This window comes from Sphaerodactylus townsendi, linkage group LG04, assembly GCF_021028975.2.
Source record: "Sphaerodactylus townsendi isolate TG3544 linkage group LG04, MPM_Stown_v2.3, whole genome shotgun sequence".
Classification (NCBI taxonomy): Eukaryota; Metazoa; Chordata; class Lepidosauria; order Squamata; family Sphaerodactylidae; genus Sphaerodactylus; species Sphaerodactylus townsendi.
In genome coordinates, this window is record NC_059428.1 from 30,549,563 (window position 1) to 30,575,100 (window position 25,538).

The following is a 25,538-nucleotide window of genomic DNA, read 5'->3' on the forward strand; positions in this document are numbered from 1 at the left end:
GGTGCTCTCTGCAAACTCACAGGTATGCCTGCTTGTTTCTTCTGAAGCACCTCCTGCTTAAGTGAGGTAGAATAAAGCCAGGACTGGTTATTTGCTTTGGGGAAGAAGTAATTGGGCCTCAGGAAACGTCTCAGGAGGCACCATGATGCCCATCAGTCACACTGAGGGTCACTGGGAAAGAATGTCACCATTTCCACATTTACTGTTCAGCTGCTGTGAAGTGTTTTGGTGACCTTAAAACTGTGATCGCAGTTGGCAAGGTTTGGTTGACAGCTGTTTGGGGAGTGCTGGTATGACATGGCCAACCTCTTGCTAGGACTTAGTCCTGTGTTGTGACTTGCAGATTCCCACCAGCTCAGTACATTAGAGACAAAGCCACACTAAACATCACTCTTAATATATGAATGCAAAATATTGTAATGTAAAATATTTTATTCTGTTTTTTAGTGTTGAGATCCCCAGATATCAAAGGAACACTATGAAAATGGAAAAAGGTTGACAAAATGTCATTGTAGACACTATCAGATTGGGGAAAAGGTAGACAAAGCATCATGGGAATTAAACTGGACATTTATTTGTCTTGCAGAAGCATCAGTTAAGCCAAAAGCATTCTGAAGCAAGTTTATGTTAATCCATTTTTTTAAACTATGAGAGATGATGCCTGGAATTCCACAGGTTGTTCCTCCCCATCTCCTTCTGCCTTGTTGTGATGGAACAGAGTGTGCCAATGCTGAAAAATCTGACGCAACAAACATCTTGCCAGAGCTTTCGTACATCCTATAATCCCACATTTCCCCCTGAGAGCAAATACTGATGAGCTGCGTCTAACCTGTTAAGGGAAAAATGGGGGGAATAGAGTTTAATGTACAAATTTTGAAGATGGCACAAAGACCCTCTCCCTCCATGAATTACTGCAAACCTCCAGCCGCTTCCCTTTTAAGTTTAAACAAAGGAGGCTTTTCTTGCTCTGGCTTAATGGGGGAAGTCCAGGGAGCCCTGCAAAGGCATCTTGCTCTTAAAGAGCCTGGCGTTGTGTCGAAGCTCCCAAATAAATCAGGTGTGCTCTGTTCCACCAGGGGGAAAAAAAACCTCCCGTGGAGATTCTGCCCATAACAGAAAAGGTTTTAGGAACTGATGCAGGTAGCATACTGTAAAAGCCCCATCTCTTTTAATAAACTGCCATTGTGATGACTGGGTTTACTGCTGTGTAGACAGGGCTTTGAAAAAATCCTTGGTTTGAGCCAGTGTGGCGCAGAAGAAGAACCCTCAGTCTAACCTACTTTACAGGGTTGTAAGGATAAAATGGAGGCGTGGGAAGCCTCCCATTTCCTCAGAGGAAGGACAGATCTGCCCATATTGCGTAACTATTACAATCCAAACTGTGCTATAGGGTTAACAACAACAAAAAATGTTCCTATTCCACAGCACAGTCACTAGATGACGGCTTTCAACTGGCATGGTTTAATGAAGAGTGGCGGATTTCACTCTGCGGGGAACTGGTTTGATTCCCCATTTCTCTACACGAAGTCTGCTGGGTGACCTGGGAGCAGTCACAGTTCTTTTAAAACTTTCTCAGCCTGACAAGATGCCTCATGTGGGTGGGGGTGGGGGTGGGAGTGGGGAGTGTAAGCCACTTTGAGATTTCTTACGGTAGAAAAAAGCAGGGTATAAAAACCAGCTCTTCTTCAAGGACTGAGTATGTGAACTGAGGAAGTGTGCTTTGAATAACAAATCTCTAAGAGTAAGCAGATCCTAAACTGAGAACACAATAGATGCCTTTCTAATAGATGGCCAGTGTCTGTGCTCATTCTTTTAGGTCAAGAATTTGATGCTTTGGATTTCTGACTCCAGCCTAAAATTGCGGTTGAACCAGTCTTGCCGCTTCATTCTGCTGGCGTTGCTAAATGATGCCATGCTGCTTCTCCTCCCCTGGTGTTTGCTTCTGCAGTCACAGTCTGGAGGGAAGCAAATGGAGCTGGGTTGTCTGAAGGGATACAGTTTTGATGGTATCCCAGCGTGGTGTGGGGTTAAGAATGGTGGACTCTGATCTGGTGAACTGGGTTTGATTCCCCACTCCTCCACCTGAGTGGTGGAGGCTTATCTGGGAAACCAGATGTGTTTCTGTACTCCTACATTCCTGCTGGGTGACCTTGGGCTAGTCACAGTTGCCTTCGAACTCACTCAGCCCCACGTACTTCACAAGGTGTCTGTTGTGGAAAGAGGAAGGGAAAGGAGCTTGTAAGACACCTTGAGTCTCCTTACAGGAGAGAAAGGTGGAGTATAAATCCAAACTCTTCTTCTTCTTTTCTTGTTCCTACACATGAAGCTGGGGAGAACTGCTTTGATTCCCCATTTCTCTACACGAAGTCTGCTGGGTGACCTGGGAACAGTCACAGTTCTTTCAAAACTTTCTCAGCCTGACAAGATGCCTCATGTGGCTGGGGAGGAGTTTGTAAGCCACTTTGAGACTCCTTACAGTAGAAAAAAGCAGGGTATAAAAACCAGCTCTTCTTCAAGGACTGGGTATGTGAACTGAGGAAGTGTGCTTTGAATAACAAACCTCTAAGAGTAAGACTGAAGTTTGATGCCTGTTTTAAAGCCTACCAGTTCAGCAAGAAGATTAAATGATAACATTGGAAAATAAATTGGATGGTCTGAGAACCAACCTAATTAACAAAAAGGTAAAATACAAAAAAATTGAACAGAACAGGAAGAAGAATCATAGAAACGTAGAGTTGAAAGAGACTCCAAAGACCATCAAGTCCAACCCCCTGCAATCCGTGGTAAGAATGGTGGGCTCTGATCTGTTGAACTGGGTTTGATTTCCCGCTCCTTCACCTGAGTGGCAGACACTTATCTGGTGAACCAGATGTGATTCCGCACTCCTACCTGCTGGGTGACCTTGGGGTAGTCACAGTTGTCTCCGAACTCTCTCAGCCCCACCTACTTCACAAGGTGTTTTGGGAAGAGGAAGGGAAAGGAGCTTGTAAGTCACCTTGAATCTCCTTGCAGGAGAGAAAGGTGGGGTATAAATCCAAACTCTTCTTCTACAGTGTTCTGTGGTTCAATTCTATACAGTGGTGGTATAGAAATGTCAAGAGAGACTGAGCTGTACCTCCTTAGTCCAATCATTTTCATGCATTGTATTTAGGAACTTAAAAAAAATAAAAGCAATTCCGCGATAGGTTAGAAAGAGAGCATAGGCACTGTCATACAGAGAAATGTGTTACTAAATGAAACATTAATATAGGTCACCAAGCATTGGTCTTGTTTCATCATCTTGAAGGTTTGATCCCTGTTTTAAAGCCTATCCTATGCAATTTCCATCCAATATGAACATGAAAGGTTAAATTAGATAAATTCCAAGTGTCTGCAATATGAAATCTGCAAGAAGTAAATCTTCATTTGGATCACATGTGTTTCTTATTAAGAGTGGAGTAAGAGTAAAGATGAGATCCCTTATCAGGGGTGTCAAAGTCACGGCCCTCCAGATGCTCATGAACTACAATTCCCATCAGTGCCTCCCAACATAAGCATTGGCTATACTGGCAAGGGCTGATGGGAATTGTAGTTCATGAACATCTGGAGTTTGACACCTGTGCCTTAAGTGAATTCCCCTTTCTACAGTAATTGAGTCATCACAAATGTGTCTCGTTCAGTCTCAACCTTGCTTAGAAATGGTGATTCGTAAGTAAAAGCTACTGAATAATTCAAATATGAGATGTATTGATTCAGCTAAACACTTTCTCTCCAAAAAAATCTTACTTTATTACCTCTTGGCAGGCATCAAGTAGAAGTAGTGTATCATAGACCTGTGCAGGTGTCATCCATGGGTCACATTATTGAAAACAAACTTGGTAAACGTATACAATGGTGACAGTGTCTGTTGTGCTGAGCTCCTTCAGACAGCCTAGCACAGGTGGGTCTGCGACCTGCGGCTCTTCAGATGTTCATGGACTGCATGTAGTCCATGAACATCTAGAGAGCCGCAGGTTGCAGACCCCTGGCCTAGCAAAAACAAATTGTTTGAATCCTAGCATAATAAAGTCTCATGCTAAAGTGTTCCTGTAGATAATAGTGCATATATTTGGAAAACGTATGCCCTGCATGCTCACAGGTTTAAAGCTGGCCCACAACAGCTGTTTTATGATGTTATTTCCCTTGTGGGCCACATCTAGCAGGGCTCTGAGGAGGTGGCAAATATATTTTCTAAACTATTAGCAATAAAACATTCTGTAAACCCTGTGTGTGAGTCCCAAGCCTACGTTTCATTTTTATTGCATTTTCAACAGTTGATTTTAAAAATGGAAGCTGAAATCTTTCCACTGTAGTTGCATTTTTAAGTATTAATGGAAGTTGTTCAGAATATTGTATAATTTGATTCGATGGGAGCTTATTTACTTTGATTAAGTAATTAAGCATGATCTGAATTAAGGGGTAGCCTTTTTATCATTGTTTAGGTTGAATTGTAACTCGCTGAATGACAGGATCATATTTGAACTGCATTAAGCTAATTTGTTTAATTTGGCAAGTGTTAAAGCTGTTGCCAGCAAGGGGGGAAAGTAGGAGGATGCTAAAATGGCACCTTATTTTCTGTGAAAAAAATGACTGCTCAGTCTTTACATTAATTCAAAAGGGTTGGAATCCCACAGATCCATCCTCTGATACAAGCTGGCAAGAGTCTTTCCCAGTGTTGGGCAGTGCTCTTGTGTTCAAAAAAAAGGCTCCTTCTGCTGGAGGAAATTGCCACTGGTTGGAGAAAGAATCTGGGATCCAGCCCAATAGAGAAGTGTTGGGTGGGCTATGATACTTGTATCTGAAATGGGTTAGGGCAGAGGTCCCCTACACAGTGCCGGTGGGCACAGTAATGCACTCTACATGGTTTTAGAAGAAGGGGGACAGAGGGGCTTCTGATAGCCATTGGAGATCAGATCAGTTTTGTAGATTTTTCAAAACATTGCTCTGGCAGCAGCTGCCATCACAGCACAAGGATCTTCTCTGTGTCACTGAAGATAAGCTGTTTGTATAGTATTATTTTTAAACCGTATGCTCCTTTCAAAAGGCATCCCACATAGCCTCACTCCTTGACATGGTGGCTGTGTCCATTACCTGATATCAGAATTCCAAAGGTATCCGTAGGCTTTAAAAGTTTGGGCTAGGCAATCATATCAGTAAAGACTTTGATCAGTTCAGCAAGAAGATTGAATGATAACACCGGAAAATAAATTAGATAGTCTGAGAACCAACCTAATTCACAGAAAGGTAAAATACAGAACAAATTGAACAGAACAGGAAGAGGAATTGTAGAGTTGGAAGAGACTCCAAAGGCCATCAAGTCCAACCTCCTGCAATGCAGGAACATATAATCAAAGCACTCGTGACATCTGGCCTCTGTTTAAAAAATTCCAAAGAAGGAGACTCCACCACACTCCAAGGTAGTGCATCCCACTGTCGAACAGCCCATACTGTCAGAAGAAATGGATGATCAACTTGCTGCTGTGAAAAACTGCTGCAAGATAATTAGTTTCTAAAGTGCCATTGGATGCTTATTTGTCACACTAACAATTTATTCCAGAATAAGCATTTGTAAGACCAAGTTCACTTCATCATGCACGAAAGATATGTTCATAAAGTCAGTGAATTTATGTCCCTGCTGGGTATGGGAATGTGCCCCATGGAACATTTATTATAATCTGACTGCATATTGGTTTGTATGCAAAAGCAGTTTAGTTTAAAAGTTATTTTTGTATTTAGATTGAGATATTTATGTATTTAGATTGACAATTATACATGTATAGGTAAAATGGTTTGATGGTGATTTGTTACCTTGGTATAGTAAACTGGATGGCAAAAGCCCAAATGAAAGATCGGTCATTTCTTAATTCAGCAGATATTAGTTTTATCTCCTGAAACTTTAAGGAAACATAAGTTTGTGAAGGAGTCCACCTTTGCTAGATATGAAAAAGCTTAAGTACGAATGGATTCCCTGTTTAAATTCTTTGTGTGTATGTGTGAGCATGCACATATGAGGTTTTTAAAAGAATAAAATGCTATCAGAGTGGTTCAGGGAGATGCAGCCTTTTGTATTGCTATTTTTGTTTCTTCTATGGAGTGGGGTAGAATTTTTTTCTTCATATTTTGCTGTGTGTGTTCCTTGATCTTTATACCTGTATTATTAGTCCAGTTGGAATTCCAGTGGATGAGTTATACCTCCTGTAAAACCCTAGATTGTATTTTTAATTGCTCGATTAAAGTCTAGTAACACCTTAGAGATTAACAAGATTTTTGGGTATAAGCTGCAGAGAGTCAGCGCTCTGCACATCAGATATGAGGCAGAATAGATTGTAGCCCTGGAACTGGAGTTCCTCCTTTGCATCTTTTCTCCACCTTCTGGCTGGGCTATAAGGACGCAAATCTCCATTTTGTCTAGGAAATGAAGAGATCTTTCACTGTATAATGCTTATACTCTTAAAATCTGTCCTACTGGATAGCCTAACTGTTCTACTGCAGACCAACGCAGCTATTCTCTGAAACTTTATTTCCCAAAAAATTCAAATGATAAATAAAAGTGTCTGGAAGTGGTTAGGAAAGAGCAAGAACATGGAGTCACCCATGTCTTTGTACCTGTAAAAAAGTAAAGATACGCATTTCACTTTCTCCATGCCAAGCCTGTAGCGTCTCTCTTGATTGTAAGCATTTTTTCCCTGTTCTCAAAAGTCATATCCGATGAGTAGTGGACTAAAGTGCAATTGCACAAAATAGGAATTTGTAAGAGCTGTGCCATGGCAGCCTGACATTGTCAAAGCACACCACAACCATCACGTCGTTCCTTTCTGCAATCGCAGTGCCTCTTGTGCTAACTGTGTCCAGAGCTTGTATTCTTTCACCCTCCTCAGCAAGACACCCCTCTCTGTTGTGCCGTTCTGATGGGAAAGCCTCATCCATGACATGTTCCTCGCAAAGTATTGTGTTGGGACTGTAAGTCGGCCATGGACATAGAGCCTCCCATGAAATTCTTAGCTCCTGATTGACAGTGTGCCTGTGGCTTATTCCTCTTGTGATTCTGGCAGTGGAAACCCCTAGAAATACTTTCCTGGAGATTGGTTTTTATATTTATAGTTTTCCTTATCTATTGGCTTTTAGGGCAGCGAGTAGTGACTTGTCTTGCATATTGATAAGCTGCTTCTCAATAACATTTCCTTAACTTCTGCTTTCTAATACACGAAATGCCTTTTTTCCAGAAGAGGATTCTAATGAATGTGATTGGACTTTTTGTACAACCTCTTGACATGTAACCATGTTATGATTTATAGCTGAAATATATGGACATAAATTGAAAGTCTAAATAGCTTAAACATAGCCGTACCCAAGTTCTTGCTCAGAGCATGCAAACTGGATATCAGCATGGCGTTTGGCCTGGCTAATAGGAAGAAAAATAGCCAGACCTCTAGTCACCTTGTCCTCCTTCATCCAGTAGTTTATTGAATCCCATTCCTCTTGAGTAAAACTTAAATCTTTAGAGAGCTGCTTCACACACAGTGGACCTTGTTACATGTGTGAGGAATACATGTTTGTTTCATTCTGGAGACCTGCGATGGGTGGTAAAATGCAGACATTCCACTTGAAGTTCAGTCAAAATAATCTGAACATTCTTCGTGCTCTGGTATGTAATAACCATGGTTGGTTGCTTAATTTCTGGTCATATAGTTATGCCATGTTGCAAAAATTAGGGCTATTTTTTGCCATGCTCCTTAAAAAAAAACAACCCTTACAATATATGCATGTGCATAATTGGACTGAGAACCCGATGATTTAGTGGGATTTAAGAGGACACAAAGGGAGACCGATGCAGCCTGATGCTTTGCCACCTGTCTCTCCATTAAAAAGGGAAGAGTTTTGTTCAGTGTCTTGGCAACTTCACAAAGGTGATGAGGAGTGGCAACAGTACAGGTGAGCAGAGCAGGTTGGCTGCCCATCCCCTAAGTCGGTAGCAATCACTTCGCTCTTCTTTATAGAACCGGGAGCAGAATGGAAGGGGTTACACATCACAAGACTCTTCCAGATCCCTCATAATGAATCCCCTTTACTTAGTAATGTTTTTAGTGGCATCCAGCCGCAGCTTATGTTGGTATTTGCCATGTTGAAGCCACCTTTTAGCTGATACTATTGAATGTTTGTTCTACTGATCCTACTAGCCAGGTTGCCTAACCGTGCCATAAGGTAGTTCTAGGTTCCTTCAGCAGAGAGCATGTATTTCAATGGAACTGCATTTCGGCCATCTTTAAACCTACCCAGTGTCATGCATTTCCCTTTTCAAATCTGCTCTTCACTAATCCCTTCACACATTTATGCTGCCCCTGTAATAATAACAGGTTACAGCTGTTCATATCAAAGGTGTTTTTCATCCATCGAAAGCCTACTTAAGCTACTTTTATCGAACATATTTTATGCTGATTTAAAGTTCATAATTATGTGGTCACAGAGCACTTTCACAGTTGTGACAGTGCTGATAGGGGGGAAAACTTGCCTTTATGCATAGTTAAATGATAGCCTACTTCAAAACTTTGTGCTCTGGGTTATTGATGCGAGGTTTCCTTAAAAGAACAGTAGTAATTTCTTCTTGAAATTTGTGGGGGGAAAGGCTGAGACTGGATATATTATTCTATCTAGACCACTACAGTGGAAGTTACTTTCTATAATCTTCTAAGATAGCAATATATTAGTATTGTGATTCTCCAACTCTTTCAAAAGTGTCCGAACTTTTTTTGTCATAAGTAAAAACTTCTAAGTATTATTATTAATGTATTGAAAAAGAAAAACAGTGCCACAAATGGGAGACTTTAAAAAAAAGCCTTAATAGCAAGCTTTTAACATTTAGGTGAGGGTTAACAGTTCAGAAAAGAATGTATCTGCTGAGGGGCAAAGGCATCTGAAAGGTTGTGTGTTCAGGAATGCTAATTGGCTGAATTTTAAAACTACAATTCACTTTCATGGTTTCAGAATCTCTGGCATCATGTATCAAATTATTGTACATTAATTAGTTCACTTAGTCTTGGAGGATTATGTAAAATGGAGGCAAAATTATGTTCAGTACTTGGTTAATTTTCAATGTTACAGTGGCAGGGAGAAGCAACAGTTTTCCTGGGTGAACTCTGATACTTAGCTAAGATAGGGGAGTTTTTGAAAAGAAGTTCTGTAAGAGAGAGTAGCTCGAAATGGGCTAAGAAACTTAATAAATTTGCTCCCTGTCTAGCCTTGTGACAAACTAATTTACAGGCACTATCTATATGATACTCCACTGCATTTTAATTTAAAATTGGAAAAATCTGCTAATTTCAGGCACAAATGTCTAGGTTTATCTTGGTATATGTATTGTGTATTTATTTTTTTTTCCACAGAAACCTGCTAATATTTTAGTTATGGGTGAAGGTCCTGAGCGAGGAAGAGTAAAAATTGGTATGTTTATATCTTTGATAAGTCCCAGTGTAGCATTTAAGACAGAATGTTCTGAAGGTTTAGATGCACAGGTCAATAGTACTGTTAATGCTTTCTGGATTGCAGACAAAAACCTCATCAAATGCAGAGGTAAAATCCATTAATGGTGGACAACATCAAACAGTTTGGAGGGATTAGAGAACAAGGGAGTCCTAAAAATTTCCTTTATTTTGCTGAAAATGTTATTTTACTGAAAATGCTGAATAATAAAATATGGTTTTAGTGAGAGCTGGGGGAAGTATTGCTGAGATGGGAAGCTGTCCCTTCCCATTAGAGGAGGCAAAGAGAAAACCCACAAGCACTCATTAAGATTAGTGTCTTAAAACAGAAGATATGGGGCTACAAGTATTGGGGTAAATTTTGGCTGTAAGAACTTCCTGCAACACAGACATTCCATTATTTAAAAACACTATAAAAAGGACTTAAACTTTAGCCTGACGGTAAAATCCTCCTCATAGTGTAACCCAGCAACTGATGGGCTTTGGTGTCCTAAGGACATAAGTCAGTTGCACCAAGGAAATACCTAATATGCATCCAGTATTAAGCTAATCTAGGAGCTTCATGGCATGGGATGATCTTCTGCACTACTGCAGTCAATGCTCTGCTCAAGACCTGAGTTTGTTTTTGATGGAAGTCAGTTGCATGTTCCATCTTTCTAAGGTTGGTAAAATGAATACCCAACTTTCTGGGGGTAAAGTGTAGATGACTGGGGAAACCACTCCATAAACATAGTCTGCCTCGTAATCATTGTGGTGTGACGTTACCCCGTGGGTCAGTATTGACCCAATTCTAGGATAGAGGACTGACTACTTCACTGATAAAGCTAATGTAACCCCAAACCCATACTGAATATTTAAAGTTTTTTTTCTTTTCCCTCCCCTCTGACTCCTACTTTGAGATTATTTTTGTAACTTACATAGTATTCCATGGTTATGTGTTTTTTTTGGTTGAACGAGACTATTGGTCATTAATCTTCTAACCAGGGAGCCAATTTTTTTGTTCTTATTTGCTGGTTTTTGGCTATTTCCAACTGAAGTCAACAAGGGATTCATCATTCGGTTCGGAAGGCACAGAATTAAAATAGAGTTGAGCACGCTAGAATCCTTTAGGTTTTGTAAATAAATACAGCAGTACTAACACTGGCAGATTGTGTTCCCCTTGTCAGCAAAATATGGACAGTGAAGAGTAGGTCAGCGTCTAAATGCATTTAGTGTCAACTGTGGTGGTGTTGCTTGTGTTACAACTTAACTCATTGCTAACTGGAAATTGACCACCCAGCCTTTCTGCAAGCAGTAGCTGGTTTTGCAACATTCTGAAAAAACTGATTGCTCCTCAGATGGATTACATTTTTGGATGGGTGTGAAAGAGTCTTCCCTCCCTTCTCTATGAGTCATCCAGTGTCAGTGGGAAGGCTGACTTCCAGTAGCATGATTAAAGCAGAAGACTTATTTTATCAAACCACCCCACTCCCATTTGGAGTATCAGACTTGCTTTTTTTAAAGCACAGGTGCTTAAAAATAACACTGCACTCTTCCTCTGTAGAGCCATAAAAGATGAGTCTGCTTGTTCCCCCCCTCCCCAGCAACTAAATTCTTATCTTGCTTTTCAATAGAGAAACTTGCAGATTGTTTCCAACTCTTAAAATGAAAATAATACAGTTTTAAATAGGCCTGTGTATAGAAAGATGTGTATTTAGTTTACAGGACGTGTTAAAGAAAGCTCTCCTCTGCTGAAAATGACGTCTGCAGCCTTAGCTCCACAATCAAATAAGCTCTAGATCCTTCACAAGGGTTCATTTCTGGTTTTGCCCACAACTTGCAACATCCAATTCTCATGTCTGAAGAAATTTGCTAGCAGGAATGCATTTTGATCTGTGCTCTCAAACAGGAACAATTGGCAACAGCATTAAAAATCAGAACTGACGAATGTCCATTCTGTACGGTCTGCATCATAACTGAATTGGATGGTACAAGAAGAAAAATACACATGCTGCCAGAACAATCTGCTGCTTGAGAGCATGGATGTGAACGCACTCTGAGTTTAGTATTCAAGTGAATGAAAACTACTGAAATGAGAAAATTGCAAAAATTGGCAGTACTTCCCATTTAGGCTTCAAGGAAACCCAGCTGCAATTGGTGCATCAGTCCAGCTCCTCTAAGCTTCTTATATTAGTGGACATGAAATGTACAGGGTTCCTAGTCACTTGGGTTGTCTAATAATTTGAAATCTCTGGTCAGATTAATATGTCACTTTCCCTCTCTATATTTTTTAATTTTTTTAAAAAAAACCTTTGCAGCCTTTTCCATTGGGTTGGATTCTCCCCTACTAGTCCAGGTTTCTCAGCTTTCTTGGGGGGTTGACGAGCTTTGATTCAGAACATTGGCGAATATTTGGTTAGCTATGACTTACCGTTCTACATTTTCTTGATAATATCTTAAAAGCTTCTGTTACACTTGCTTAAGAGAGACTGGAAAAGACTTCTGCCAGAGTGTGTGTGAGTTTGAGCTGAGTCAGTTCGAAGTAAGCATCCTGTAGGCTAAAATGTAAAGCACTTTTCCCCTTCGTCCTTTTGCAGCTGACATGGGCTTTGCCCGGCTATTTAATTCACCTTTGAAGCCTTTAGCCGATCTGGATCCAGTAGTCGTAACATTCTGGTATCGCGCTCCAGAGTTGCTGCTTGGAGCAAGACATTATACCAAAGCTATTGGTAAGTAATTTTATGTTCCTGGGTCGACAGATTATATGGCCAGGGGTAGCCAACCTATGGTGCTCCAGATGTTCATGACCTACAATTCCGAATTGGCCATGCTGGCAGGGACTGATGGGAATTGTAGGTCATGAACATCTGGAGCACCATAGGTTGGCCATCCTGTTATATGCGATCTATCAAGACAGTATATTGATATTCTGGTTATATCTCAAGTGACTTTCCACATGTAAAATACCCCAAAAAAATTCATTGTAATGGACCATACCAATACTTTTCCAACACAGAGAAGACATTTCTCAAACTTTGCTTTCCCCCCTCCATTTTGTTGCATTTTGAACATTTGTAATGGTTATTTTACCTTTAAGCTGCCTTGATGACTCTGATGTTGGCAGGAAGCCATGTGTGTGTAAATAAATTAGTTACCCAAACTTGCAAATAACTAAATAAAATAAATTCAATAGACATTGAAGAAGACACCTCGCTGCCTTGTCCTGCGGCTCATGACATTTAGTAGTGCCAGGGATAGAGGAGAAATGAGATGGTTATCTCTGCCATTTACTCTTCTCCTGCTCTTCGAAGTGGTTTCCGGGTGACTAGAAGGAGCTTCAAAAGCACTTTCATGTTTGAGGCTGGCCTTGGGGATTGCTGTATGTGTGGTTTCCGGGCTGTATGGCCGTGTTCTAGCAGCATTCTCTCCTGACGTTTCGCCTGCATCTGTGGCTGGCATCTTCAGAGGATCTGAAGATGCCAGCCACAGATGCAGGCGAAACGTCAGGAGAGAATGCTGCTAGAACATGGCCATACAGCCCGGAAACCACACAGCACCCCAGTGATTCCAACCGTGAAATCCTTCGACAATACTGTGTTTGATTCTTTCCGACTTCATTTTGTTCTTACAACAACCTGGTTGGTAGGTTAATTGACTCACCCAGTAAATTGATTCACCCAGTAAACTTTACTGGGAAGTGATCATTTGAACACAAGCTTCCCCTTTCTTAATGCTACATGATATTTATACTTTGCCAGCCCACCTTCATTCCTGGTAAGAAGGTAGGCTATAAATTTAAAAATACAATATTGGCTCCCTGTTGGGGTTAGAGAGATTACTCTTGTCGAGCTTGTAGGCACTCGTGGAGTTTTGAGGACAGGGAGTGGACACCATCCCAAATAACTACCATGGTGTCAGTTGCAAAATGGCTTCCTTGGTGTGCCTGGGGCTAATGCTGGGAAGATGCAAGTCAGCCATCTTCCCACTCTGGAGACCACTGTTTCTGAATGAGCTCCTTCCTGCAAACCGTAAAGTGATGCCCCTTGGGTTCTTCCCAGCCTCCTCCAGGGAGGTAGAAGAAAGTTTTGGCTAGCTTTGGGGAAGAGGTAGTTTGTTGAAAACAAACAGGCACCAGGAAACTCACTGGCAAGCACCACGGTGCCTGATTTCCCTAGACATTCAGGGTTTAGATTCCGCTTGCTTAGGAAGTGTTCTCAAGCAGCTAGTTGAGGATTGTGTGGCTTCTTTTATTATTAATAAATTTCTATACTACCCCTTCCCTTCTTGCCCCTCTACGCCTGACTTGAAGGTTTTCCTGGATTCATACAGTCCCCTGATAACTTAAAATCAGTCTTTGGGGACCTTTGGATGTGAAATGGTGTGGCATGGGTAATTTGCTTAGTGGCTCCACAAATAGTTGGTGTAGAATACAGACGTTTTAGTGAAGCCGTGGTTGCATCTTAGTGTATGTCAAAGCTAGCTTTGAATTGCTGTAGTTTGATGGATTATTTCTCTTCGAATGTTTGCACTCCAATTTGAAAACTACTTTGAAAGAACCAGACAAAATATGACACTAACTGCACAGCCGCTCCCAAAAGTGGATTCTTTTTCTGTTGTGCATTAGCTGTTGCTTCTGTGACAGCTAGTAAAATGTACCTATATTAATGAACTCCATTTTCCTGACACTACTCTGTATTATTGGTTACTACTGGTGGGAATGTGGCGGGGGAGGGGGGAAGGAAAAAAGAATGCTGTGATATCCAAGTCAGAGACACTTACAGTAGAGGTGGCAGATGGGAGCTAAATGCTCAGCTCCACTTCATCCAGAGCTACATTTTTAGTATAACGTTTAAGCTGGCTTAAGTTGCTCTAGTGGAACCAGTTTAGAGTCCATGGTGGCTTATGCTTAATTTTGAAAAGAAAAGTCGTAGTGAGAAAACAGCGTTAGACATTTCAGGTTAAAAGTTTTAATGGTGTTCTTTGTTTACTCCATCCGAAGAAATAAAATATTACAGCATATATTGATGTCTGGCATTGTGATATGTTGTATGTCTGAGACTGAAGGGCCAGTTCTGAAACAGCAGTTAAGATGAAAATATGAACTTTTCCCAAATCATTTAAAAGCAGATTTGATTGCTGTTAAGAGGCCATATGAAAACTATGCTGCTATTTCTAAAACCATCCTTTTTCCTTTTAGAAAAAATATATGATTTTCCCTTCCTTTTTGTAAAGATATTTGGGCTATAGGGTGTATATTTGCCGAACTACTAACATCAGAGCCAATATTCCACTGCCGACAAGAAGACATAAAAACTAGCAATCCGTATCATCATGACCAACTGGACAGAATATTCAATGTAATGGGATTTCCTGCAGGTATATATTCTATTTCTTCTCTTATTGCTGCCAGGGTAGAGTTGTTGTGTATAACTTTGTCAAATTAACTGTGAAAAAATAAAACTATTAAAAATACCTTCAGTCTACCATAAAAACTCAGTCTGAAACAATGTAATGCTGCCAAAGAACACACCTTCATGTTGTAAATTGTGCAGTGCAGATACATACATTAAACATTTTTCTCTTATTGGTGAATGGGGGGAAATATCTGTTGACAGAGAGAGACAGAGACTCTCTGCTCTAAAAGATTAATCAGAGATTAATAAGAAAGAAGCAGAGTTAAGCAGTGGAAGAGTAGATCTAAGAGTTCTGAACGTGCAAGTAGTTGTTTTCTTTTTTCTCTGTAAAGTGAAGCAAGCCACATACTAATAAATTTTCACTTCATAGATAAAGATTGGGAAGATATTAAAAAGATGCCTGAGCATTCAACGTTAATGAAAGACTTTAGAAGAAACACGTAAGTTCTGCACAGATTCAGTAACCCATATACTTTGTTTTCCCCTTACCCTGGACTCCTGCATGAAGATATTTTCCCTAATGTTCTTTTTGAATTCCAAGAACTTTGAAGGGGAGAATTATGTCACTTTGCACTAGGTTTTGAGGCAGAAGCAGCAGGAGTCTTGTACTTCTTTCCTAAAAGCACTGTGAAAAGCGAACGGGTCTTTTCCTTCCCTCTCCCCAGATTCTCTGTCCTTCCAGAAAACATGGGAGGAAAGAAATGGGAATGGCAAGGAATAACTTTTCCAGGGTGGTGTGCCTGGCCACTTTGGATCTTCAGGATAAAGATAAAACTTTAAAACAAACAGGATAAAAATAAGACTGTTGAAGACAGTTTTATTTGCATTTGACTAATTTAGTTTTCATTTACTGGCCATCCTAATTGGGGATTTTAAATTGCTGTCTACTAAAACCCACCCCAGATGTGTGGATTTTTCTGCAGCATCCTTTCTGAATCATGGCAGCCACTTGGTCTGGAAAATTTTGAAATGTAGCACACAGCACATCAAATTCCTGAGGCTTTGCTGACAGGGATTTGACTTCTAGGTGCTAAATTCAAACGATTAACTTTAATGGTTTTAAAAATGGATCATCAGAATCCTAACTACTTAAAATATGTGTGTAATATGTAGAGGAGGTGAACTAAATTTTTGATTACGAATAGGTTTTTTTGCCCCTTGATTGGTTATAAAAAGCCATTCATACCATGGAAGTTTACTGGGTGACTTTGGGCTGGTCATCCTCTCTCAGCCTAACCATTTTGAATCTCCTATGAACCAGACAATTTAGAGTAACTGAGAAAAATGAAGAAAAGAGTGCTATAGATTATACCATTCAGCTCAAATATACTTTCTGTTCAGTATGCTGTAAAAGAGGCTGTGATACTATAAATCACCTTTTTTCTGCAGGTATACCAACTGCAGCCTTATCAAATATATGGAAAAACATAAAGTTAAACCGGATAGCAAAGCATTCCACTTGGTAAGCTTTTGTTAGTGTTTCGTTTTCCCCTAGGAAATTCCTACTGTTCGAAAAAGTGTTAATGGGAGATGCTTAAATTTTTGTTCGTTATATGCACAGTTAGGGAATAATTTTTCCAGGGAGGCATGCCTGGCCCCTCGCTTTGGATCTTCAGGAAACAGTTGAAGGCAGTTTCATTTAGGACTGTTTTAATTTGTGGGCAATCCTAATTGGAGATTTTAAATCGCAGTCTTTTATGCGTTGCTATAATCATTGTTTTATTTATATTGCAAGCCACCTTGAAATCTGCAAGGTATAAAGGAGGCTAATAAAAGATCTAAATAGATGAATAAATATCTGCAGATAGATAAATGAATAAATATCTGCAAATATCTGCATTATTGAAGAACTGAGCAAGGATTTCTGTGTGCAGTTTCTTTTTGGCACACACGTGCTACTATCAAATCTAGGTTTTGTGACTTCATTTTTGTTAATCTGTGGAAATATTTAATATTCAGCTGCTTTCTTATTCAGTACAACAAAACGGTACTGCTAAAATGTGTGCCTTCATTGGGGAAATAAACATGTTTCATAGGGGGAGGAGGTTTGGTGATTTCATAGTAATATTACATCTGCAAAGGAAGTAATTTGAAAGTCCTTAACCAGATGGTTGTCATGTGCTCCAAGTCAAGGTCTAACCCCAGGTTCCTTGATGTGGCGCCCATGGGAGCTCTGGTACCCACCAAGCTTTTCAGAAAATGGGTGGGGCCATTGTGGGGCAGGGCTTTTCATTCAAGGCAAAGGGTTTTCCACAGTTGCAGTATCATCTTACAGTGGCTGGATGACCAGTCAGTTTGTGGTTCCATTTTCCCTCCAAGTCTTCTTTCATTCCTCTTTCCCTCCTTACTTTCTCTCTGGAATTTTTCTTCAGTTCTTTTTGTTCTATGATCTTTCTCCCTCTCTCATCCCTCCCTTCAGATTTTATTTGGTTTCCTTTTATCCCACAATCTTTCTCCCTCCCTCTTCCCCCTCTTAAGCGTCACTTCAGTTTTTTTTAATTCCCCTTCTGCCTTTTTTTTTGCAACACAAGCAGAGTGGTATTGTGTTTGGCTCTGCCCCTTGCAACAGCTGTTCTGGGGTGGCACTCATCATCCTGTCTCAAAATTCCAAAGGGGTCCACAGACGCAAAAAGGCTGTGGATCACTGGTCCAGGCCTACATTGCCAAAACGATCGGTGAGCGTGAATTCTTTACCGTCGCATGTGGACAAGCTAGTTTTACGCAACATATCTAACAGGTGATCCTAAAAGTATGGGTTGCAAGTGATACCTTCCAGTTTAAGTACAAATTCATTTAATCTTAACCAAACCATGAAGACATACCCTTAAAACTAGTACCATACACAGTCCTCAGTAAAGAAAGATTATCTTGAAGAAAGGTGGTGACTTAGTAATAGTTAATATATCTTTGCATACCTGCTAATGATAGGACGTTTTGGAGATAATTAATTGATAAGGTTGCCAGAAGTCAAAAGCGACTTGATGGCCCATCAAACATGCCCAGCAATGCTCTACAAACATATCAAAACATATGGTTATCCTCCCCTTTCATTCCATTAAAGTCAGCCATCGAAGCCAACCCAAGTAACAACGTCTTATGATAAAAGTGCTGAATAGGTACTTCTCCACCTACAACCTGGGTGTGTGAGAAGTACAATGTTTAAAACATCTTGGAATCACCAGAGGAATGGACTCATTTATTTGGGTCTTCATAGGTCGCAACTGCACCCTGAGCTGTCTGCAGAGAAAATTAAAACCAGTGCATAGCTTACAGCATAGACACAATGTGCTCTGCAATTTAGTTCTGCGAGAAGAGTCTTTGTTCTATCATTCAGCTTCTTCTTCAGGGTTAGTACATTGTAGTGCCTGTACTGATAGTCTGATCCTCAGGGTATAAGACACATAAAGCAGTTTATATATTATGCTTCCTTGGTATAATTCAACAAATATTTTTGTGGGGTGCTGTGTGGTTTTTGGGCTGTATAGCCGTGTTCTAGCAGCATTCTCCTGATGTTTCGCCTGCATCTGTGGCTGGCATCTTCAGAAGATCTGCAGATGCCAGCCACAGATGCAGGCGAAATGTCAGAAGAGAATGCTGCTAGAACACGGCTATACAGCCCAAAAACCACACAGCACCCCAGTGATTCCGGCCATGAGAGCCTTTGACAATATATAATATTTTTGTGGTTCATTTCATAACACTGAATATTTTGTGTCTGAATTTGTTTAGCTACAGAAATTGCTTACAATGGACCCAATAAAGAGAATTACCTCAGAACAGGCTATGCAGGATCCTTATTTCTTAGAAGATCCACTTCCAACATCTGAGTAAGTGATCAGTTTATTAGCTACCATCCATGTTTTTTTTTTAAAAAAATGGAATAGCATGGAATACAGTTGTGGCAGCTGGGAATAACAGTGAGAGAAATTCTATCTGTAAAATAAATATGCTTATCATTTATAAGAAGCTTTACCATTTGCCATTTTTAAGCAATGTTCTAATTAATCTCTTGTTTCATAAGACTTTCATCCTATTATTCACTGATAGGTTGATTGTGCATGCTACAGATCTTCATAGACAACTGCAAACTGCCTGCAGGTCCTGTTCTCTCCCCTTAAATACTAGATGGCACTTAACTGATTAGTTTGTTTTTCTTCGCAAATTCAGCGGGGTGGTCAGAAGCACAAATGTTTGCCTTCATAGATCAAAATCATAGTCTGAATAGCAACTGAATTATTATTTTTTTAAAACTTAAAAATTATTTGTACCACTAGGAACAGTTTTTTTAAAAAAAAATCTCTAATGAATATAGGCAAGACTTCAATTAAATGACTCATGCATCACCTTTTGTGACTTTTACCTAGCAAGCTGGCAAAGTATTTGAGTACTGATTTGATTCATGTACCCAATTTGCTTCTTGATTACTGTAGAAAATTGCTTTTACTTTTGAGGACACATCTCAATATTTTGAACTTTAGGGCTTGCAACCCCTCCCCCCCCCCAAAAAAAAAAATAATTACTTGGTTTTAAGAACTGTTGGCAAATGACAGGTAGGATGGGGAAAGTTGGTTCCTCCCAACTGTAATCATGAGGCTTTAAAGCCATTTCTGAAAATGAACTTGACTGGCGCACATCAGTTTTTACAGACAGTCATCAAATGGCTAACTTATTCTTGTTTAAATTGCCCTTAGCAGAAGCATTTTTCTCTTTAAATCTTAAGGTGGCATTTCATCTTTTTAGATGTGTAATAAGCAGTCAATGGCTTCAGAGGTCACCGTTAAAACTATGTGCAAGGTAGTAAAAATGACTCTGTAAAAGGGGCTATGCAAGAACTGTTCAAACAGAGACATTTATAGTGTATGTAGAAATAGCATACTGAAAATCTTATGGCTGTGAAGAGATATTTGAAAGCATCTTTCTTAGCAGTTTAACTGAAAGAACAAAAAAATTAATGGAGGAAACATTAAGCCTAATTGGAATCCTTCAAGATCAGAACTATTAGATTTCATTTAACATGTACAAGAAGATTTACAGTCATAGAAAGTGTTCTTTTTTGTTTAGAAGATATAGTGTAGTGCTTGTCTTAGCTACAAATATCCTCTAAATATTGAACAGTTGGCTTGTATGATAGTTATTTGTTTACTAATACAACTGGTGTCCAGTAATCTAGAATGGACCTAAAGATAGGATATAAATCTGATAATAGCATACTTGCCTATAAGTGTTCCAGAATAATTGTTCTCATATTAGAATAATTGTTCTCAAATCCTCTGTGGTTCACTGACAAAAGACTGAGGTTTGGATCCTGACCAGATTTTTGGATTCATGGAAGTTCATGTGCAAGTTTTGGTAGTTCATCTCCTTCCATGTAGATGTTGCAGGCATGACAGGCTGTAGAAGGAGAAGGTGGGAAGGTTTGTGCTGGATGGAATCTACCTTCAGTTGTGGAATTTAGACAGCACTAGGAAAGCCCTGCTGGATCAGACCAGTGGTCCATCTGTCCATCTCGTTTCACACGGTGGCCAACCAGTTGCCCCAAAGGCTCAGTAGACAGGGTGAGAAGACAAGGTGTTCCCCTGACATCACCCTCCTGGCAGTGGTTTTCAGAGGTTTATTGACTCTGAATGTGAAGATTCCCTTTACTCATAGTGGTTGGTAGCCATTGAGGAACTACCTAACCTCTATGGACCTGCCTAACCCCCTTTTAAAGCCTTCATAATTTTTTCTAGCTCTGTGCTAAAGATACTTTGCAATAGCCTTAGAAAAGATTATCTGAAAAGTAACCCATGGTGCACTCAAAATAGAACAGTATCCCAGACGGGTGTAGAGACTGTTCACGTAGTGAAGGCTGCATCAGGAAAGGGCAGGGAGAGAAAGGGGGCCCCAAAGACAGAGTCTCTGCAATATTGTCAAGGTAGGACAAGACATACCAAATATTGTCAAGGTAGGACAAGACATACAAAACCGTTCTATGGCAGGAAGATATGCTGACTCTCAGGTGTCTGGAAGAAGTTAGGAGTAGATGCATTTGGCCTGGCTTCCTCATGCAGAAGACAGTCAGGTCTATGCAAGTACAGATTTGAAGATGACACTTAATAAAGCAAGGGTTGCCAGGCCCTCCTGGCCACCAGTGTGCGATGGAGGGGGTAGCGTTGTCAGATCCAGGTTGGGAAACTTTTAGTGATTTGAGAATGGAGCCTAAGGAGGACAAGTACCTCCCTGGGATAGGATGCCATAGAGTTCACCCTCCGAGCATAGGTGTCAAACTCAGGCCCTCCAGGTGTTCATGGACTACGGTTCCCATCAGCCCATGCCAGCAGGGCCAATTGGCCATGCTAGCTGGGGCTGCTGGGAATTTTAGTCCATGAACATCTGGAGGACCAGAGTTTGACACCTATGCTCTAAAGGATCCGTTTTCTCTAGGGGAATTGATCTTTGTAGACTGGAGATGAGTTGTAATTCCAGAGGATCCCCAGGATCCCCCTGGAGGCTGGCATTCCTATATAAACTGCATAACTAACTCTGATGAGAAGTGTAGATAGTATTTTTAATTAAATCAGGGTCTGCAACCTGCGGCTCTCCAGATGTTCATGGACTACAATTCCCATCAGCCCCTGCCAGCATGGCCAATTGGATTTGTAGTCCTTAAACATCTGGAGAGCCGCAGGTTGCAGACCCCTGAATTAAATGGTTGCCTTTACAGAAGGCTGATAACTCCCCAAAGTTGAGCTCTCACTCTTGAAAGGCTACAGTCACAACATAAAATCTCAAATGTCAAGTTTCTGCTATCACAGAGCACAGCTCCCAACAGCTGTACTTACTTCATTTATAACCTTTTAATGCTACCTGTTAAGATGAAAATGCATCTTTTAGTAGGAGCAGGGGACTAACTTGTGGTTCTAATTTAATTTGCTAAATATGATTAGATTTTTTTCTGTTCTGTTGCTTGCAGTGTGTTTGCAGGTTGTCAGATCCCGTACCCAAAACGAGAATTTTTAACTGAAGAAGAGCCAGATGACAAAGGAGACAAAGTAGGTATTGAACTGAAGTCTGTGATGGGGAAAAGTAAGTTTAGAAATATATGTTACAAATGCTCACAGTTTGTGTTTGTAATTGTTCACTGTATTTTCAATCATGTTAACGTTTCAGTTTGCAGAGAGGGAGGATATGGAGGTTGACAGGAGAAGAGAAAGTGAAAATAGTACGGAGAGGGGCAAACATGGGAAACTGAGGTGCCCCCAAGTGCTATCGTACAATTGGGGTACAGTTTTCCTAGGCAGAGGCCACTGGCAGTAGACTGAGACCTGAAGACATAGGGGTCAATAAATGTAGGCTGTCATTGGGTGGGAAGAGGGGCAAGAAAAGGGGAGAGATTATAGCAGCTTTCAGGAAAGGGAAAGAGGGAATGTTGAAGGAGGGGAAATGAGATGGCCTCCCGCAAGTCATGTGGAATCCCACATCATTGTATGTATTCTCATCATGGCCGAATCTGCGGATACTTAAATCCATAGACTGGAGCCATGAATGGACAATATCTTTCTATAAATATGAAGAATGTCCCAAATTTGTAGAAAAGTCTGAAATCTTAAATACAGTGATTTTTAAAAACCCTCAAAATAATAGAAGCATTACATATATTTATTTATTTATTTTATTTATTATTCGATTTATATCCCGCCCTCCCCAGTAGGACTCCAAAACAAATTCCCTCAAGGGCTTTTGCTAAGCAACTGCGACAGTATTTTCAGCCTTTAATTCTGTCCATAAAAGTCAGGGGAGATGGGCTATTTTAGCTGCTGAGGACTCATGAGGGCCAAGCCCAGCATCAACCGCTGGTCAACTTGCTGCCGCATCACTTGAATAGCTCACCTACTGGCTGCTTGCTACTGCAACAACAGTCACTCTATGAGAGTCAGTGTTGTGTAGTTAGAGTTTTAGCCTATGATCTGGGAGATCAAGGTTTGAATCATCACTTGGAATGGCAGCTCATTGGGTGACTAGGCAAGTTTCACACTCAGCCTAACTTCCCTCATAGGGTATAATGGAAGAGAGCAGGGTGATATGAAATTCTTTGGAATGGTGCCCATAATGGAGAAAGGAGGGATATAAATGAAGTGAATAATCGATATAGCTGAAGATCGGAGGGGCGGGGCAGATTAAAGATAGGTTGATGGGTGGGAAGAACAGAAGGAATGTTGAGGCTATGGAGTCTGCTAGGGAAGGAAAGAGGAAATCATGTAGGGAAAGGGAATGAAGGTGTAATTGAATAGCTAGATTCAAGTCCAGTAGCACTTTAGAGATCAAGGTTAAGGGGTATGAGTTTTTGAGAGTCAAAGGTCCATTCATCACATACCAAGAAATGAGGTGCCCCTTGCAAGTGCTTGTAGGTACTCCACTATATAGGTGCTCCGCTGATCCTGTCCTTGTAGGTACTCCACTATATCGGTACTCTGCTGAGCCTGCCTAGCAACCAGTACCACACAACTGGGCCATAGTTTTTGCAGGCAGAATCTGCCTGGAGAGGGGAAGAGAGAAAGCTGATTATGAAGGGCAGATGAAGATAGGTTTGGCAGGTGGGTAGAAGAAAAGGAAGCAAAAAAAAATGGCAGACCTTCTGCAGATGGTATGAATTCCACCGTAACATTCTACAGTAGAACGTGTCCTAGATTTCCTCCAAGAAGGTTTGGAGAAAGGTGTCAGCTTTGAGCACCTTGAAATTCTAAGCAACAACCATTTCTATTACTTGAGGTCATAATAAAATAAAATTATTCTCACACCATCCTCACATTTGTAGATTCCTAAGTGGAATATCATTGAGCCAGCATGTTGTAGTGGTTAAGAGTGGTTGACTCTAATCCGGAAAACTGGGTTTCTCCACATGAACAGCTGACTCTAATCTGGTGAACCAGGTTTGTTTCCCGGCTCTTCCACAGGAGGGTGGACCTTGGGCTAGTCACAGTTCTCTAAGAACTCTCTCAGCTCCACCTACTTCACAAGGTGCCTGTTGTGGGGAAAGGAAGGGAAGGAATTCGTAAGCTGCTTTGAGACTCCTTGCAGGAGAGAAAAGTGGGGATCCAAATTCTTTTTCTTAATCAAACTTTGTAGAATTGCCCTCATGGAACTTTGATACAGTTCTGCCAACACTAGGCAAGTCCCTTTTTGAGTCTTTAGAAACATGCTTTGAAAGTTCTCTCATTTAATCTCCTCTCAAAATATCACATCTCTGTGTGCACTCTCTGTTAGAAGAGAGCTAGGTGTATTCCGTACTGACATTGGTGCTCTGTATAGATCTCTATATTTCACAGGCCAGAGAATTGGCTTTCTATGACCACCACTATCACTATTACTACTACTACTAGAGAGCCAGTGGGTTTAGTGGTTAAGGGCAGGTGCACTCTAATCTGGTGAACTGGGTTTGATTCCTGCTCTGCCACTTGAGCTGTGGAGACCTATCTGATGAATCAGATTTGCTTGTGCACTCCAACACATGCCAGCTGGGTGACCTTGGACTAGTCACAGTTCTTTGGAGTTCTCTCAGCCCCACCCACCTCACATGGTGTTTGTTGGGGGGGGGGGAAGGGAAAGGAGATTGTAAGCCCCTTTGAGTTTCCTTGCAGGAGAGAAAGGGGGGATATAAATTCAAACACTTCCTCCTCCTCCTCCTCCCACTACTACTACTACTATTACTATTACTACTACTAGATGTCTAGTTCAAATAGTGACAAGCTTAGTTTGAGCTTTTCTTTTTGTTCCTTTTTTAAAGCCTTTTTTCTAGTTGTGTCCGTTTTTAGGTTGTGTATATAGGGGCTTTTTCAGACTTGCCCAGTCTGTTCCCTTGTTGCTGCACTGCAAGAGGAGGTGTCTTTCCATCTGGAGGGCTGCCCCCATTTCTCAGTCAGCATGAAATTTATTTATTCGTCTCTTTCAATGGAGACCCAGGTGGCCCATATAACCCGGGTCGCATTTTACCATCTCCGTCAGGCCCGACGGCTGGTCCCCTTCCTCTCCCAAGCTGACCTGGCCACTGTGGTCCATGCAACGGTCACCTCCAGGTTAGACTCATTGCAACTTCACGACGCTGGCCTTCTCATGCTTGAGTTCGAGATTAAAATGGTCCAGGAAATGCATGCCCGACAGTTTGCCACAGGGGGGGAGTGCCATGCGAGAACACATTACACCTGTGCTCTGAGTCAGCCTGCACTGGCTACCAGTTGAATAATCGAATCACTTCTCAAGGTGTTGGTGTTGACCTTTAAGGCCTTTACAGCTGCCTGGGGCCTCCGATGGACGGCGCGGGACCGCCTTACCTCCTATATGTTCCAAACCGCCCTCTGCGCGCTCAGCAGAGGCCAATTTACCCTGGCGATCCTTCTGGCTCCCCTCAATGATAATGCGGTTGGAGCCTCTCACTAGGCCAGAGCTCTTACGGGCTCTGGCCCTGCCTGGTGGAACGCTTCTACCACCATCTGTCCGGGCCCTGCCCGGGACCAGCTGAGTTCCGTGAGGTCTGTAAGACTGAATTGTTCCTTGAGCCTTTGTGGGCCTCGAGACCGCCGCTGATGAGGGCCCTCCCTCTCCCTCCCTCTTCGCTTACTCCCTCTGATAACATCATTGAGATCCTCCTACCAGCACCCCTAGGGTTGAGGAGCTA

At 41.2% G+C, this 25,538-nt stretch overlaps 1 protein-coding gene across 4 annotated transcripts in view; it reads left to right on the plus strand.

Annotated features, from left to right (window-relative positions):
* CDK8 (cyclin dependent kinase 8) overlaps positions 1 to 25,538 on the plus strand; it is a 47,923-nt gene that overhangs the window by 18,975 nt on the left and 3,410 nt on the right. For 3 of the 4 annotated variants that reach the window (XM_048493823.1, XM_048493822.1, XM_048493824.1), the window contains exons 5-11: positions 9,399 to 9,456; positions 12,071 to 12,202; positions 14,706 to 14,849; positions 15,258 to 15,327; positions 16,277 to 16,349; positions 18,617 to 18,714; positions 21,840 to 21,918. In XM_048493823.1, coding sequence (XP_048349780.1) covers positions 9,399 to 9,456; positions 12,071 to 12,202; positions 14,706 to 14,849; positions 15,258 to 15,327; positions 16,277 to 16,349; positions 18,617 to 18,714; positions 21,840 to 21,918 — 654 coding nt within the window. The remainder of the gene's footprint in view (positions 1 to 9,398; positions 9,457 to 12,070; positions 12,203 to 14,705; positions 14,850 to 15,257; positions 15,328 to 16,276; positions 16,350 to 18,616; positions 18,715 to 21,839; positions 21,919 to 25,538) is intronic. The other variant, XM_048493825.1, reaches the window with a different exon arrangement.